The sequence below is a fragment of the Calypte anna genome, chromosome 14 (assembly GCF_003957555.1).
Source record: "Calypte anna isolate BGI_N300 chromosome 14, bCalAnn1_v1.p, whole genome shotgun sequence".
Taxonomy (NCBI): domain Eukaryota; kingdom Metazoa; phylum Chordata; class Aves; order Apodiformes; family Trochilidae; genus Calypte; species Calypte anna.
The window spans coordinates 10,756,575-10,774,753 of NC_044260.1; the positions used below are offsets into that span (position 1 = coordinate 10,756,575).

The 18,179-nt window shown below is 45.3% G+C and overlaps 1 protein-coding gene across 1 annotated transcript; it reads right to left on the minus strand.

Moving 5' to 3' along the window:
- Positions 1-3,727: 3,727 nt before the first annotated feature.
- On the minus strand, positions 3,728-17,277 carry GPR139 (G protein-coupled receptor 139). Its single transcript, XM_030459932.1, has 2 exons — positions 17,157-17,277; positions 3,728-4,662 (listed from the first exon to the last, which is right to left on the minus strand). Exons 1-2 carry the CDS (start codon positions 17,275-17,277, stop codon positions 3,728-3,730), a joined length of 1,056 nt encoding a protein of 351 aa, XP_030315792.1.
- Between the last annotated feature and the right edge of the window lie 902 nt (positions 17,278-18,179).

Below are 18,179 nucleotides of genomic sequence, written 5' to 3' on the forward strand. Positions count from 1 at the left end.
CTGTGCACCAGTATTAGGATTTAGGGGTTAGGGATTCATAGACTTTAACAGCTAAACTTAACTTACACAGTTGAGACTGTTTCAAAATTAATTGAGCTGGTAATAATTTAAACATTTTGTATTTCAGATATTTTTTTGCAACAAATCAATTAATATCCATAATCCAAGGCCCAGTTTTACTGATTAAGAGTTGCCAAGAACTAGTCTGGTTTATAGTGTATCATAAATACCTGTAAATCAAAAGTACATAATAAGAATCAATGAATCAAGCATAGCTCCAAACACAATGGTAAGTTATGCACCATGTCATAATTTATTATAATACAAACAAGTCTTTCAAACACAAGATATTGTCTACTTATGAAAATATTGATATTCACAATTTAAATAAGTAATAGGTTCCATAATTTTCTATACCAGCAATTAACCTAAAAAGTATTTTGTTCCTAGCTGTGGTCTTCAAGGACATATACCTATCAGTAACTGTAAAACTGTCCACAGCTTGTTTTTCCTAATTGTAGATATTTGAAATACAGAGTACAAAAGGCCATCTCCACAACAGAGAGATGGGTTTGTCTCTAGGATCCTTTTTCCCTAATTAATAACACTATGTGCACAGTTTAGTTTTTACTAAGAGAAAATTAGGAGATGTGAATAATACAGCAAGACATTGGCTAGTTAGCAACAGTCATTGCAAGATGCTTCACATAATCAAAAATAAGGCAAGTATTATCAACAGCAGCTCCCATATGGCAGGCTAAAAAGTCAAGGCTTTATCATCCAAACTGGACTCTAAGAAGGCTTCAAATACTGTTAACCAAGATACAACTTGATCCAAAGCCCTCCTAAGTTGATGAGGATTGGAAAAAACAATCACAAAACCCATAAGCAACTTTGTTTGACTTTGAGGGGCTGTGAAAGTAAGCTCTTAAAGCCCTAAATTATCAGAGATGAAATGATCAATTTGCTGTACATGAAAATTGTACCTTGTCATTTCTAAAATGATATGGAATAGAATTGTGGGGTTTTTTCAAATGAAGTCACAACAAATAAATGGGTTATTTTTAGTGGGAAATAAAATATTAATGCAGGAAGATTTTGTTTAAGTATGGTAATTTACAAAAATACATCATCAGGACAGGAAGGATCAGATCACACTGCTAGTTTGCAGGATAAATATGTTACAAAAACTAATGACTCACACCATGTGAATGGCAGCATATGCCATGCACTTAATTGAAATTTTTAAATAAATAAGCCCCCTAAGCATTCACTATTTTATGTAAGGTTACTATTATATTAAGTAGAATAGTGAATTTCTTGTATAAATAATTTTCTCAATAGATACATTCTCAAAAATGAACCACTTATCTATACAGATATTGCACTTCCAACTCATTCACATGTAGCTCAGACAAGCATTCTTCATAACAAATTTAGAATAAAAATAAGTTATAAATACAGTATTTTTCCCAAATAAAACATACAGTACCTTTTTCATAAGGTAACTTTGGTTCCTATCAACCAACTACGACCAGAGGGAGGTTTCTGAGGAGAGTAGAAGGCATGGCCACAAAACAATTTCTGTAAAACACTGCTAATAGGAGAAATAATTTTACTCTTGCCATGGCACATAGCAAGGGTGAGCATCCCTTTTATGCTTTTATTGCAAGACACTGTGAAGTTTTGCTGAGATCAGAGGGACAAAGGGCCTATGGGATGAGGGGCAGCTCCTTTCCTTTAAATCTGTGTGGCTTTAGGTGGGTAGCACCTCCTCAAGTGGGTGAGGTAGGGAAGGGTCAGCTTTTGCCCTCAGCTCTGCCTTTCCCCAGGTGTGCCCCTCTCCTGGCTGTAACCAGTGTGGTCCCTAAGGTGCTCCAGCACCTTGCAGAGAAGAGCCAAGCAGCTTTCCCACTTGATGCACCAGTGGGAGAGGACTGGGCTGTGTGTGCTGCCCAAGGCACTGGGCAGTCCCATCTCTGTGCTCCTGACTGACCTGCGTGGTCTTGGTCCCTCCTGAGAAAGCATCTTTCCCCCAGGTCCTGCTCTTCATGTGCCTCTTGCTCTGATCCCTCCTGAGGGAACTGTCCTTGGCCTTGGCATGGGCTTTGCTCTTGCAGGTCACCAGTCAATGGGCAGATGGGGACCAGGCTGGTACCCTCAGCAGGACTTATGCAGACTTGGTGTTTCTTAGGGGTTATGCACCAAAACTGAGCCATTCATGAGTTTTGGATGCTTTCAGCCATCAGATCCCACTAAAGTGGGACTGACTAGATCCCTTCTCAAGGGACCTTGCAATGTTAGGTCACCACAAGGTCCCCAGTAGCCATGGGGATGGGCACAAATGCAGTGCTAGCACCAGGCTGCTCTGTATCTGCAAGAAGCTGCTGTGTCCACTGACCACATTGTGCTTGTGTTCACCAGGTAAGGAATCTGCTGTCATGTTCACTAAGGCTGCTTTAAGGGTCCAATATAAAAATGAAAGGCTGTGGTATGTGGCTCTCACATGCCAAGATCTGAAAAGGAGAGAAATTAAAATACAGGCCTTTTCAGGTGTCCAGTAAATGTCTTTTCATTTCCTACCCTTAGCATTGCTGAGATGCTGGTTTTAAAGTGTGAAAAAAGAGAACATAAGCTACATTAAGGTAAATACTTTAAAGCCTCAGTTGAAGCTGATCTGTTTTTGCTTCTGTTGGGTACTTAATGGACTTAATTGTTGAGTACAATTTCTTTGATAAATAGTTTTTTGATAACTAAATGGCAAATCTACAATAGCATGGCATAATCTGTCAGGAATAAAATCTTAGGTTGAGGTTTTATATATTAATCCTTAAAGACCTGAACATGGAGGATAAATCAATCTTTATTGATTAAGGAGGAAGGCTGTAATCACACTGAAGGCTGTAATCACTCCAAACCTCACAGGAGCTGCTTCAGTGGGAGCTCTGCATCAGGCAGAATTTGGGAGTCTTTAAACACCATAACTGAAATTGCTGGGAAAAGATGCTGCTTTTGTTCTTGGCTCTAGAAACCTCCCTCCCTCCCTCAAGCTCCCTGTCTTGGTCACATTCTTAAGTAACAAGTTGAAACACATGAATATTGGCAGCTCGCAGGATTGTTTTCCGTGCCGATGCTGCAACAGGTACTACAGCAGTCCTCAAGCCTTGTTCAGATGAGCCAAACAGGGCTTTTCACAGTTCATGTCTTGCAGGCTGCCTCCTGCAACAAGGTCTTGACAGCAAGATGTGTGTCAGTATTCTGCATCAGAAACAACACATCAGTTTTGGCAAGTGGAAACACCAGAAATGGCAGCTTCCACAGTAGATAAAAGTGTCCATTTGCTCTGTCGATAGTAACCTGCATGGTCAAGCAAGGTTTTGTTGGTTTTGAAAGGTTGTAATTAAACACTGTTGTGGCTTCCCCTTTCCAATGACTTTGGACTGCACTGATGCTAGGGTGCCAATCATTTGAGTGTGACTGAACACTAAGACTTGAACTCTGAGGCATATTCAAGATGCTACATGAGAGACAGAGGCGTTTGCCTTCTTGCTTTTGCTCCTAAAATCGAGTGCTCCTCTTCCCTCCTCACAGTCTGATCTACCCTCAGTCTCCCAGGGAAATGAAATCAAATGACCACTCTTGAAAACAGCCATTTCAGCAAATTACATCCTGAAGATGTAACCACTTGAAAAGAACTTGCACCCAGGAACTCCACCTATTGCCCTTTTCATGGTGATATTTTTATAGGTTTTCCATTCTTATCATACTGGTAAACAAGCATTTTGATGCAGTGAGAGTTGGCTGGAGAAATCCATGGGCTGCTTGTTATGGAAAAGTTATGGTTTGTATAGAATTGCACAGGCTGCTTCTGACACTTAAAGGAGGCTTTCAGCGTGGCAGCTGCCATTGTGCGAAACCTTTTGCTAATAAAACAGTAGAGGAAGAAATTAATTGCAGTGTTCAGCAGGGCCAGCATATTGGCGATGTCTGACACAATATGTACCACCCAGCTGTTGCTTATAGGGGATACGTAGAGGTGATAGAGTATCATGATTATTCTTGGTGCCCAAAGTATGGCAAAAATAGAAGTTATAGTAAACAAAATGGCTGTTGTTTTCCCTGTGGAGTACCCTCGCAGGCGGAAATTGCTCTTTCGTCGCAGCTTGTAGACGATGATGGAATTGAGGATGAAGAAGATGGAGCAGGGCACTAAGTAAACAGTAAAGCAGTGGATCCAGATCAGGACATGATGTATAGATGTGCTTATGTAGTCTTCAATCCAAATATTGGGCCACCAGTAGTAGGGAATGCTGGTCAAAAAGCAGGTGATGTAGACACTTACAATGACTTTTCGAGTACGAGCAGGGTAGGAGACTGTGTGATACTTGAGGGGGTGGCACACTGCTATGTATCTGTCAATTGTCAGTGGAACCGTAATCCAAATGGAGGTGTGGATGGAAGAAAACTCCAAGACCTCAATTACTTTGTCCGGTACCTGAGGCATCTGTTTGTTTAAGATGAAGTCTTCCATGAGGAAGTCAACAAAGACAATGAAAAAGAGAACCAGGATGTCAGCAGCAGCTAGAGCTAGAAGATAGTTATAGGAGGACTTCTGCCTGCGAGCTACGAGCTGGGAAAGGATGATGACTGTCAAGATGTTTGCTGTGGAGACAGAAACAGAGAGTTAGCCTGTTTTGTTCCTCATCCCAGCTTGTGGTGCCTGTCAGAGTTTTGAACTCCATTTAAAAAAAGCTGAAATCAAAGCCACCTGGATTAGGTAATTGACCAAGTGGGATCTCAGCTGAGAGAAGGCCTCCCAGGGAAATACATGTCCAGCTCCTCCCAAGAGCTGGAGGTCCTTTTCAGCATTCAAAGTTTTCAGCTCTGCCCAGGATGAGTCTCCTGTAACACAGTCCTGCCTGTCTGACCCACTCTTCTGCAGATGGGCTCTGGAGTAACATCCCTGTTCCCACCACTGAACCAGTCTATTCCACAAAGAATTCCTGCTTGTTTATCCAGAGCTGCTCCTTGGAAGTCCTTCAACTGGAAAGCATTTTTCCTCTGGAGGGATACAGATGAGCCTCTAAGGAAATTCTACTGGCCTCATCAGACATGATGGATGTTCTGTTTCAGACTAAGTGTAAACATCCCCAGGTTTCCTGAAAAAGCATCCACTTGCAACTCTCTGGCTGCAATGCAGACCCATGACCCATGTCATTGCATGACACTCAGTATTCTAGTGAAGTGCTCAAGTGTCTTCTCTCTGCTGCTTCACTGACTGGTTTGTTTCAGTCTTCTAAAGCTGTGATTAAACTTAGATACACTTTAGTGTCTCTAAGGTGTATTTAGGGTGCTTGAACCAGTGTTGTAAGGGATACTATAGGAAGGGCCAAGGAAGCCCTTGGCCAGGCAGAGCTCCTCATCAAGGATGCAAACAGTCCTTGCAGCCATTGACAGCTTTCCTGAAGCACTAAGGTATAGCCAGAATTTAACAACTTGCTTTACTATTAGAACTTATTGTGTAGTCTTAGATTGGGAAAAAAACCTATTATTCTTACCAGCAGTACAGCTGGCATGAGAGGTGAGATTGTCATCAGAAGTTTTTATAACTTGGCTAGAATACCTGAAGTAGTGCTTAAAAATCAGAGGTCTGGCTTACTGTATAAGAGACTGCCAAATGTTTGTATTTGACATTTCTGTAAGTGCTCTATAAATCATCACGTCTGTGCATTCAGTGCTTCAAACATTTCTCCTGGCTTTGATGTATTTCCCAAAACAAATCAACAATAATTGTAAGGATTCGTTTATATCAGAGAGAAAGGATGTTGCTGACATTGAGGCAATGACAGCTGAGGACATATGTCCTAACAGCTGAAAATGCTCATTTTTTGTACCTGTTTTACTTGGCACTGGAAAAAGCTACCTTTTAAATGCCTTCAAAGCCTGCTGTCTGGGAGCAGACTTCTGCTGCTGGGGAAACATACTGTAGCAGAGCAAGTGATCCTGAGTAATAGTCTTCATCAGTCTCACCTATTTCTTGTATTATCTTAATATATTAGTTTTGGATCTTAGAACAAAACTAGGCATGGCACTTGACTGACACCTTCCCTAAAAACCAAAACAAAACCAAAGAAGCCCAAAACAAACAAAAAACCCGTGGTCTTTTTTATAGTACTGTCTCAAATCACCTCCAGAGGAGTTTTCCTGATTTCTCCATTAACATCATGCAACTGCACTGCTTTCAGCTCAGAGCAGATGTGGGAGACAAGGGGTGATCCTAGTCAGAGCTGCTGTCATTTTTCACTTGCTTGCTTACAAAATGCCTCTGAGGTGCCTGCTGATGAGCCCGAGAGGTACAGTGAGGGATGCACTGTCAAGGAAATCCTCGAGCTGGAGCATTTATCATGACTCTGCAGTCACTGCTGGTTTTGGCCAGCCAGGCTGAGTGGCTAAGCTTCACAGATATTGGATGTGACCTGTGGAGTTCATCTTCTCTTTAAATCCTCTAGATTTGACTCATTCCAGTGACAGCAGCTGGAGGCAGTGTGCAGCATGGGGGATGCTTGAGGATGTGGTGGTAACTCTGGCCTGACCAGCAGAGCAGCTCCCGCAGAGATGCTGGAGCCACACCGTGTCCAGGTGCAGCAGCCTTGCTCCCCCCACCCTTTCTGCACATTGTGGGGGTCCTGCTGTTTGATTCTAACCCCACTCCTATTTTCCTTCAGAAGGAGATTTACGAGCAGTCCTTTCTTCTGTACCCTCTCTCCCTGCCTTTCTCAGGGTTCCCAGCAACAGCAGTAATGGTGTGTACTGAAATGCAAGTTATTCGTCTAATGTCAGCGAGCTTTGCTTGGTGAACTGGATTAGAAAATTGATCTGATAAAGTACATGCAAGCTCTGTCCAATTTTTTTTCTGCAAGGGTTACAGTATTGTGTATTGGAAATACTAGGGCTTTTTCTGGCTGAATTATATGAAATATGCTAGTATAATTTGCTTTGTAAAAAGAATAAATAGTGGGAGTGCAGCAGGAAGCTGACAGTGTGACAGTGTCTTAACAGAGGGTTTGGGAGTATTTTTCCTGCTGCATGCTGTACAGGGAGAGAAAAGATGAGCTATGGCTAAATCTCAGTCCTTCACCCAGTTCCTAGCCAGTGTTATGTTGGTCCTTGGTGTGTCCTCAAGCACTATCTAAAACTTAGTAAAATGGGAAATGAGGAACAGAGCTCTGTGTGAATGTGTCCTTGTGCCAGCATCACAGTGACTCCTGGGTGGCTACTCAGTGCTCTGTGAGCTCTCCCTTGGGCAAAAATTGCCTGCTGCATCTGGAAGGTGATGATGAGCATTGCATTTGCAACCACATTTTAGCCTTGTTTACCCTAATTATTCCACTAACATTGTATTTAGTGATGGCAGTGATTATGATGGAGACATAAAAATATGTCTGTACTGTAACATACGTAGAGCTACAGCTGCTGGATACGTCAGTGCCCCTAAATTTACTGGATGGTACACTGCCCATTTCTTCCAGTGTTTTTTGTAGATACAAAGTAAAGATAATCTGAATTTGAAAAAGCTTGGTCACCAAGCTGGGAGTTCTTAAGGGATGACAGATGGGAATTTATGCCAGCGTTGCTTGCTGCAGTGCAGTATTCTGAATTTATAAATATCTGGTTGAGAACTGGGGCTTGATTAGGGACCTAGCTGGCTGGGCCCTTGAGATGCCACTAGCAGATGATGAGAAGCAACTGTCAGAAATGGCAGTCTCAACTCTTTCCCTTTGGTCATGAGAATGCTCTTGAGACAGGGTATCTGAAGCTCTCTGACACCCAAAAGCCATCAGTCCACACTGCTCAAAATACAGCAGCCTTCTAACTCAGCCAGGGTTCATCATGGGACACTTACATCTCTCCTTGCACATTTCCTCTGACTTTATCAACTTCTGAGTATAAACTGTAGCACTGAAATTCATGCCACTGGAGGTTCCACGTATCTGAGACGGAACAGCCTTTAGGAGTGACCTTGGTTCTCGTGTGGATTTGGATTTGCTTGCTGTACCAAAACCATACTACCTTGTGTGTAGAGGCCAGGCAGTTGTCTGGGCCCTCTCCAAGGAGTGCATGACCTCCAGGCATGCTTTTCCCCACTCAAGCAGTGTCTAACCAAGGTCTTCACAGGGCATTCTCAGAGCTCCTTCCACCGACTGTTTACCACCCCCTGTGTGCCTAAGCAGGAACAATTCTATCTGCCTACCAAAGAAACAGGCAAGTTTCTGGGTTTTGGGTTTTTTTTTTTTGAGTATTTTGCACGTACACAGCAGCTCATGCAGCGAAGTAGCCTTCTTAGTGGTAGTGTGGCTGTGTTGGGAGTACATCCTGCTGTGTGGTTCAGCAGTTCAGCATCATAAACTACCTAAATGAAGGAGCCCTGAGTGTCACTTACTGAGTGGGATACACATTGGTCACTGAATATAATGGGCACTTTTTACCCAGTACAGTTGTTGCTAGGATCCCTAGAAATTATCATGCAATATAGGAAACGACTGTGCAGGCCTTGCATTAGGCACCTGACAGGCACAGGGAGAGACCATTTACAAATGGAATATTTTAAATTGCTTTGGAAAACCCGAAGAAGAAGCTTCTTCTTAGATTTGGAAGCTCTGAGACTTAGGTACAATATGCTACAAATACATGGCAAAAAAAAGTTGTGTTTTGGCTTAATGGGAAGAGATGATTTTCTCTAAGCCAGGTGGCAATATTAAAATGTAAACAGGCACTGTGTCAAGCAGCCAGGTCTGACCATGGTTACTAACACAGCCAATAGTTACCAGACTGGAGATGAGGATGGTGCTCAGCCTTTACTCAGTGTGGGGAGCTCTCTGGAGAGGATGACAATGGGGGATTTCTGGGGGATTTCTGATGGAGGGACATAATTATTTTTTTAAAAATTGCTGTGGCAAAGTAAACATGTTTATTAATGATGTTCTCTACAGCTGGTTATATGATCTTTTAAAATTATCCTGTCTGTCATTATAAAAGATAAAGCAGTTCCATGCTTTTCTCTTACAGCTGGAATGGGTTGAACTCAACATTACAGCAGGGAGGGAGAACCTTTGAGACCAGTGCCTGCTTGAGGCTAATGGAATTTATTATCATATCCTGAGGTCCTTCCTTAAACTGGTGCAAAGCATAAAGAGGTACTTTAAAGAATATGTTTTTCCTTCCCTGAGAGTTTGTGAGGATTGCTTTGTAAAATACATTGATTTATTTTCCTGAGCACTGCTGAATGGCAAGAACCCACTCATCCTAAGGAGGGAAGGGCCCTTGACTTGGTGCCTGCATCTCCCAGGGAAAGAGGAATCTAATCCAGAAAATGAGCATCACAAAAACTATGTCAGGCATGGGTGCAGGTCTGCCACTGGAAGAGGTTTCACACCTTGCAAGGAGACTCTCATGTTGTTTGTGCTTAGAAATCCCACGTGTAGGGAAAGACTATGCCAGTTCTGAAGGCAAAAGTGGAGGTAGAGGATCATCAAGCTCCTGCCCTAGAGAACTAAACTCCCCTCTATAAAATGGGAGATTGGGTTAGTGACTGGCAGAGAAAACATGGCTTGGCTTTGTGCTCACAAATCACAGGTGAATGAATCAGGTGGTGCCAGACTCTGATGATGAAATCTGGCCTCTGGGGCCCTTTTTCTCCCTGACAGCATTTATTAGCTGAGGCATCTCTGAGGAAGGATGCTGTGAATGAAGTACTCTGCTCTGTGGCTGGCACTGACTGGTTATGGAGGCCAGAGAAGGATTTTAATCCAGCCAGAAGCGCTTCCTTGCTGTTGGAGGGCCCAGGCATGGTAATGACATGGAGACACTGATGGCTGGGCATTCACTCTGAGCCTTGCCAACTGCTCAGGCTTAAGTGCAGTAACTTGTCTGGCAGACAGATGTAATTACATTGTATTGCTTTCAGCTTTCCTAGACCGTTGGAGTATGTGTTTTTCCTTGGTTTTCATAAAATAGGGCTATTTTTGCAATCTGAAAACAGCCCAGAAGGAATGCTAGGCTAAGATGCAGGAAGGCCTGGTACATTCTCACTGGTGACACAAGTGCACTATGTGACAGAGATCTGGTTCTTCTCTTCCTGTCTTCACCCTTCTCATCCATCTTTCCTGAGCTGAGCCTGCAGTGTAGAAAGCCTCTAATGACTCTGACATTCCCCCCTTCAGTCTTTCTTAGAGGTACCAACATGAGAATAAAAATGTCTAAAACTTGCATCCCAAAATTAGCCTCACATCTTGCTACCAGACTAATTAAGCTTCCTGATGGAAATTGGGGCTGGGTGGAGAGAAAGCAATCTGCAAGATAATGCAGAAATCATAAAAAGGATTTGGTTATGCAGGCAATGTATCTAGACAGAGAATTTGAAAGCAATTTGGGTGTCTCATTTGGCAGGTGTCTGTGGCTTCTAAACGTGGGCTGTTGGTGAAGTTTAGGAGGTCTCAAGCTGAGTAACATGAGCTCAAGGATGACAAAACCCTTCCACCCTTCCAACATCAAATGCCAAAGCACTGAGACAGGTGCTAAAGGTATTTGATGGGACTACTAGGATGGAGGCAGGATGTGATTTCATAAGGCCACTAGCATGAATTCTTTACTGAACATAAATAATTAAGAGGATTTTACCATTGATTGTGGTTTTGCTAAAAAACAAAGGTTTTATGTCTTCCTAAAGCATTAGCTAATGCAACAGGAGCTCATGCTTGCAAGCCTCATGGCCAAGCTTTCTTGGAGGCTATGACAATTTTACACAATATGCAGGAAATTACAGACTATGTAAAACTACCATAATTTGGCTTTATTTCCCCCACAGATAATATAATGCATCCACACTAAAAATAGCACACTTTGGTGTGCCAGTCTGGACACTGAAGACAAAAACACCTGGAATGAAAAAAATGTTTGTGAAATATTCTAGTCTGATGTAACTGAATGACAGGTAATTTGTCTTGAAACCAAAAGCAACCTCTAGTGCACCTCTGCACAGTCAGTGCACCATATGATTTAAAAGATGGAGAAGTTCAATGACACCACATTCCAGGGACTGTTTCAAGTGGCAGACCAGGGCAATTTCAGTGGAAAAGATGCATCCAGTGTTCCAATAAGAAGGCTTCTCTCTTCTTTGAATAAAAGGACAGAACTCCTTTTAGTCATCTTCTGTATGGCTAATTCTGGTCCTAGTTGGTTGACTCTACTTCATTCCCTCTGCACAGCCATGCTGGGGTCCTGGGGCAACTCGGCACCATCTTCTCTATCAGGTCAGCCCAGAATGGCACTAACAGTGCTCTGGACATTTGGGTTCAGAATCCTTATATAGGTACGTGTCTTCATTCTGCAGAATGAAAATGGAATTCTGTGCAAGGTCTCCTTGTACTTAAAGAGTTAATTTTGGCTTTGTTTCCTTTTCTGGTGTCTCAAAGTTAATGGGAAAAGAGATTAAAGGCTCAAAAAGACCACTTGAATAAAAAGGTGAATGCTTTGGAGGCCAGGGATTGCTTTGCCCTTGCCATGTAAAAGCAGAGAGCAGCACCAGGTCAGGACATCTCCCTGTTGTTTGTTTGTCTACAGCAAATTGTGTTGACATATGTGGATGAAAGCCTTCTCCTGCTGGCTTGTTTCTGCTGATTCACCCCCATTTTATGGAGGGGAGCAGAGAGAAGAGGAGAAGGAGAAAACCTAAGTAAGGGGAGGATGAAGAACAGCAGGGTGTTAAGACTGCCTAGTGCTTCTGAATGCCTTAGCTTCTTAACAACCAGGGGCTCTGCATTACCCACCTACCGTGAAAACTGGCTGTGCTCTCTCTTTTGAGTCATTGTCATTTCAAGGAAAAATCTCCTTTGGAGTTTTTCCTTCCCAATCCATTTCAGCAGCCTGCCGTGGAAGGTTGTGCACTTCATAGGCTACTGGGCCTCCCAAATATTGCACGGTTATCACTACAGTCCTGACAGTGTTGTTCTCTACTGGTGTGGGAGAAAAAAATCCAAAGTTAGCAGTTGTTCTGCATGGTGGTGTTCAGAAATATGCAATCAGGTCCTCTTCTGTGTTAGCTCAGATTCAGCCACAGCCTGCAAGGCTTTAATGACCACAGTCTCCAGACATACTGACCAAACTAAATTGCTCCCATCTGCATGTCTTGCTGTCACTATTTCTGTGCAGGAACACTGTAATGAATCTTTTTCATACTGATTCTTCTTTTCTTAAAGAAAAAGCATTCATTTTACAATAGGAAGAGCCTCATTTTAAGCATGTTAGCAGCAGTTTTGCTCCCCTCTGTCCAGTAGTGCTACTATAATGTGCTGCAGTGCCCTTCAGTTGCTCAGATAGCTGATCTAAAGTTCTGCCAATTTATTTGTCCTTCTTTAAGCAGGATGCAATGTACTGACTTTGCATCCAATTCAGATTTTAAGTCAGAGAAAGTGTGGTCTTTGAATAAAAGCGGGGTTGAATCAGGCCTCAGGAAGCCTCAGTTCTTACTCATTGTGTGAACTCTAATGAGCGACAGCTGAAGAGTGCTGTTTTTTCAAGGTCATAACTCTACATGTAACAATTCTCCCTTGTATTTTCAGATCTTCCCTTAGAACTTCTATTGTTCAGGTATGCTGTTATGAGAGAGGATATTTACTGAAGTGTTGGAAATGTTCTCTTTAATCAGAAGCCTGTACATTGATTGCAGAAGAAAATACTAGGTAGGAGATGGCAGGAATCCAAAATGGGTCAGACACGCTTCTTTACTGCTGTGTGCTGTATGTACACCTACCTTCTGCCAGCTTTGGTATTTACTGGATGTGACATGTGAGTCATCAACAAACAGTGCTACCTGTCCCCCTTCCTACATTTAGTACTAACCAGGTTGTGGCTGTAAGCACAAGGATGACAATGTCTTATTCCCTCTGCAGGTCCAGGGTGTAGAGGGAGCACAGCTGGACTGTTGCATGGGGGTGGTCTCTTGTATCAGGAATGCTCAGCCAACAGCCCACCTGCCTTGCCAGGACAATGACCCTGGCTTGCACACCTCCTGAGCAGCCTCTTTATTCCAAGAGGCATCCAGGGAGAAGCCTCCAGAAGGACCTGTTCTCCATTTCAGTTTGCCTGTGACTGGACTGCAATTTGCACAGGCACAGTACAAATGTTAGGTACCTGTGTGTCAGCCCAACACCCTGGGAAGGAGCTGACTTGCTGTGTGAGGACAGAAGGTCTCACCTGTTACAGGAAGATCCATAACATGTAGCTCTCCCTTGACAGCATGTTTAATAGGTTAGGCACCCCTGCTGAGTTTACATGTTCCTCTAGGTCAGGGCTCCAGCTTCTCTACATGAAGCCCACCAGTGTGACCTGTTTGTAGCCAGGCTTTGAATGACCTGGGTTGTCTCCATCTCTACAACACCTTGTTCTGTAACGGGTCTGACACAAAAGCAGTGTTTGCACCCTGCAGCTGGGAACACCCAGGTGTGTCCAGGCTCTTTTCCCAAACTTGTAAAGTCCTCAATCTGTTTAAATCAGCGTGGTGGATTTTTAAGCAGAAACCTAAAGCATGAATAGAAGAATCATTTGTAGACCAGGCTCTCAGAGTTTGGAGTGTCTTCCCTGGGGCACTGCTGTGAGTCTGTTTTCTCCTGGGGATGCTATGAGGGTGCTGGGTATGTGCCTGTACTTTGTCACTGGGATGTGACAACCTCTGATTCTGAGTTGCTCCCCAGGGAGGTCACTGACTGGGGAAGAAAGTGGAACCAGCAATCGTGCAGTAAGACAGATTTTACTCTGCCTTTCCCCATGGTGTTAGGAGCAGGAGACCTCTGGAACCATGGTTCAGGCCAAGGCTGGTCTAGGAAATGCTGTGACACGTCCTTTCAGCAGCAGGGTGCTGTGCCCCTGACAGGGAAGGTGTTGCATGTAAGGCAACTCAGTTGCCACTGCACCTTCTGGTGAAGGAGGAACCAGGGTCAAAGCCAGGTATTTGCAGCAAACATTGCTGCCTCTCTGCCTGACCCTCCTGGTTGTGTTTGGTGGCTGTGCTATAGCAGGAGCTCCCTGGTGTGGCTGTTCTGTGCAGCTCTCCCTGGCAAGGCGATGGACTGAGAATTGGTACCTTACCTTACCAGCCCCCTCCTCAATTGAATCAGAGCAATTTCTTTCCTTCCCTGTATCTAAAATTACCTCTCCTCTGGCATTTTCTCTCACTAAAGCAAGAAACACTTCCACTAAAGCCTTCCTACAGCCACCCCAGTGCGTGGTACATCCTGCAGCAATGGCGCCTCTGTGGTTGTACCTCTTTGCAGGGCACAGCCTGGCATTTCCCCTGTCTACAACTGCTGCAGCAGGGGTGAAGGGATTTCACTTCCCTCTCAGTTGTCTCTGCCCTTCTCAGACTTTCTGGTGCCTGGTTGAACAGGGAGGAAGAAAGAGTCACTGATGAGAACAGGATCTGCTGAGATGCCTGGGTTATACAGGGAAGGGAAAGGATGCTTTCTCTGCATGCAGTCAGGCCTGGCATCGCTTGGCCTCAAAGTGGAGATGTTGAGTTAGTGAAATTTTCTTTAGACACTACAGTAGAAAAGGCAGAAACAGTTAACTGGTTTCCCCTCTCATCATCCTTTCTCCAAAATTTGTGGCAAGGAGTTAGCCATTTCTATTTCAGCAGAACACTGCACTAGTGCTGTATTTTAGGACAAATCCTAGATGACATTTCTCTTAAATTCTTGGCACCACAGAAAACTAATTACTAGGATCTCACAGACTTAAGGGTTCTTTTCCTAACATGTAATAAGTGTGCTACCTTTACAATTTTCTACTGCTAGAAAACTGAAGAGCAGCTTCAAATGAAAACATGAAAAGCTCTTTTTAGCACTGCTCTTGCCCTGAACCACATCCTTGATGAAGCTTGGCTGTGTGAATCTTCCCCTTAATGTATCCAACTTGTTCTCATCTCTCTCTTAGGGTGAGACTCATAAATTTCTCATGCACTCAGCACAGTGTGCACGTGCAGTGTTTTTAGGTGGCAGTGCCAGTGTTATCTGCAGATGACATGTACTGAGCAAGCTGATGCATCCATACCTGACATCAGTGCTCTGACCTCAGCAGTGGCACCACCAAATGCTTTGGCTCCTTCTGTTAAGCTGTCGTTGGTACCTCTGCTCTAATCAACTGATGCCTGATGCCTTGAGAGAGAAATGAGTGTCACCATTGCTAACTTTGATCACGCACTGATTTTAGCCATGTTCTTAGAATGACAGTGTTAGGTCTGTAATTACAATGCAATATCCCTAGGGAGATGGTGCAAGTATGTGCAGAACACTCATTAAGTGATTTTTCTTGTCTGTGCATGTGAAGCTTTTCCCAATTTCAGAGAGGTACAGAGGCACACTTAGCTAGAGACTACTTTGTAACAACTTCTGATAATCTTGAGAGGGTCTTGGTCAGTTCCTAGGGGACAGGTGTTGAAATCAGAGCTTGTCATTACTATGGAGATCTAAGCAGCTCATAAGGGATTAATGAAGAGGAAACTACCTCCTCATCCCTGCTGGCTGGGTCTCTTCAGGTCAGGGTCAAAACTCATAAATGCTGTACAGAGAGACAGTTGCCTATGCCCTCCAGCCTCTGTGGGTAAATACAGGACTTAAATTTCCAGTTCTCTGAACTATTATATTAAACTGAATTATTAGCCAATCTTCAAATTTTAATTACAAGACAGGGAGGAAAAAAAACCCCAAACACCACCATGAAGATCATCAATTCATATGCAGAGTGGTAATTGCATGTGTGCATGTGCTCTTCATGTCTGATTAAAAAACTGTCTTTGAATTAATTGCCTGGAGAAGAAATGAAAGTGAACAAAACATTTAGACATTGTAGACTATTAAGTATCACTGCTGCTTGCCATTTTACCTGGCACTTTAAATGTGTAGTCTTACACAGACACAATTGAACTCTGTTGTCTTGTATCTTTAAATACTGATTCTACCTTGATGCATCACATTGCTCTAGCTTTTCCCCGACTCATTCAGCCTGTCCTTGGGATTGCTGAAAGTTACCCTGCAGCTGAAGGTGTCAATCCAGGGAGCAAGCCATGGTGCTTGCCTACCCACACTGTGCTGGGGTGGCCGCTCTGCCTGCTGAAGCCCAGACTGTCACTGCAGAAGTGGGGCTGCACGAGCAGTTCCTGTGTGCCAAGGCATCTGGCTGACAGCCTGCTCTGGGAGGAGAGACCTGCTCTGTCCTCTGGGTTTGGCTGAGACAGTCATGTTGATGTGATGCTTGTGTGGCATCCGTGCCTTTTGAGATGTGGATACCTGTGTGCTGGATAGTGCCTCACAGGTGTTCACACCAAACCTGAAACATCCTTTCCTTTCCCATTTGGGGTCTCTCTTGCTTTTCTCAGATTTGTTCCCATTTAAAATAGGAAATTGCACTGAATGTTATATGGGCTGGTGCCCGTGAGCTGGGACTTTCTTGCAAGACCTGTACCTGCACTTGGGGATCTCAGAGTCAGCGTTGCCATTGCCTTCAGAGGGTGCTGACCCTAAGTCTGGACTATCCTGTTCCATCAGCTGCAGGGACGGGCTTTAGAGTACAACTATCTGCTAACCCCGGGATAGCATTCTCCTTCCCCAGCCAAATTCCTTACCCAGGGGCATATTGCTCCTAGAGCCACTCCGGCCCCGGGGAGACAAGCAGAGATTTGCATCACACAAACTCCCCGCTACACCTTTGGTCACTGCCAGCCCGACATGCGGGCGACAGGGGACAGACCCGGTGCACCCCCGTCCTCAGCACCGCTCCGTCTTCAAATGGGAAGATTGATTAGGCCAGAAACTTCGCGACGGGCTGAGACTTTGCCTGTCAAGTTCAAAGTCAGAGCGTCCGAGCGCGGGTGGGAAAGCGACCGCAGCGGTGCGAGGGCAGGGAGGGACAAACCAGGGCACGGAGAAGGCGGCGGGACAGCAGCGTGTCAGGCAGCGGAGATGCTGTCCAAGAAGCGCCCGTGCTGATCCCCTTTGAGAAGGGGAAAAACCGCGTTCCCGGTGCCCTCGGCAGCCCGCTCGCCCTGCTCCGCACCGCAGGAGAGGCGGGAACCCCGCAGCTGCCCTCCCCGCCGGCTCCGCACTCACCCGGCAGCCCGAGGCAGAGCAGGAGGCTGTAGTAGACGACAGGTGCATATCCCAAGCCGCAGCCATAGCGGTGGTGCGCCAGGAGGGAGCCGTTGTGGAGGTGGAGGTGGTTGTGCTCCATGGACCCGCTCTCCCCGCGGCCGCGCTGCTGGCGCTCGCTCCGCCGCCCCGGCCGAGCCGCCCGCCCGCCCCTCGCACGCTCAGCGGCGGCGGCGAACGCGGCGCGGGCCCCGCGGCGGGCGGTGGCACATGGCGCGGCCCCGGCCGGGAGGGGCTGGGCTGGGCTGGGCTGGGCCGGGCGGGGCGGGATCAGCCCGGTTCCCGACGGAGGGACCGCCCCCGCCGCCTTTTCGATGGGGCTGTCTGCTCGGGGACCCTCCGGTCGGCGGAGGCGGGTGCGGGGCAGCTGAGGTGAGGCCGGGGGTACGAGGAGACCTTGTCTCGGTGCTGCCCCTCGGGATCCCCTTCCCTCAGCCCCAGGCAGCACGGGGTAGCCCGGCTTTTACCCCTCGCTGTCACCGGGACTGGCTGGTGGCGTGGATGACCCTCCACGGGTAACCTACCACTTCCCAGTTAGCAGCGATCTCACTCCACGGTGAAGGGCAGGAAAGGGCATTTTGTCTGCAAGCTGCCACACGAGTCAGTAGGATAAGAGCAAAGCGGATGCATTTCGGAGTGATGCACCTGCCTAGCCGCCCAGGGTTGTGCTTTGAAACAGGCTGGGAAGGAAGTAATAAATCCAGAAATGGGAATTTCTGTCTGCAAAAGTGAAATGCAAACGTAGAGTTAATTGTTCTGTAACTGTTCTTCCTGAAGTGCTGCGGGGTAAGGACTGAGGTGGCCAGCAGTGAAATATGATGTGACCCCCCCCCAGGAACAGCAGACGGGGATGTTATGTATGTAATTCCCACCAGACAAAGCAGAAGGGAAATAGAGATTTTGAAAACCATTTCCATGTATTCCCTAACATTTGTGTATTTCAGTACATAGTCCTAGATGTCATTGTTATATTAAGGTGGTGGA

Coding starts and splice junctions, on each gene's coding strand:
- GPR139 (XM_030459932.1), bottom strand. CDS start 17,277: ATGGAGCACAACCACCTCCACCTCCACAACGGCTCCCTCCTGGCGCAC. Junction 4,663..17,156: donor GCTCTGCCTCGGGCTGCCGG/GTGAGTGCGGAG, acceptor CTGTCTCCACAG/CAAACATCTTGACAGTCATC.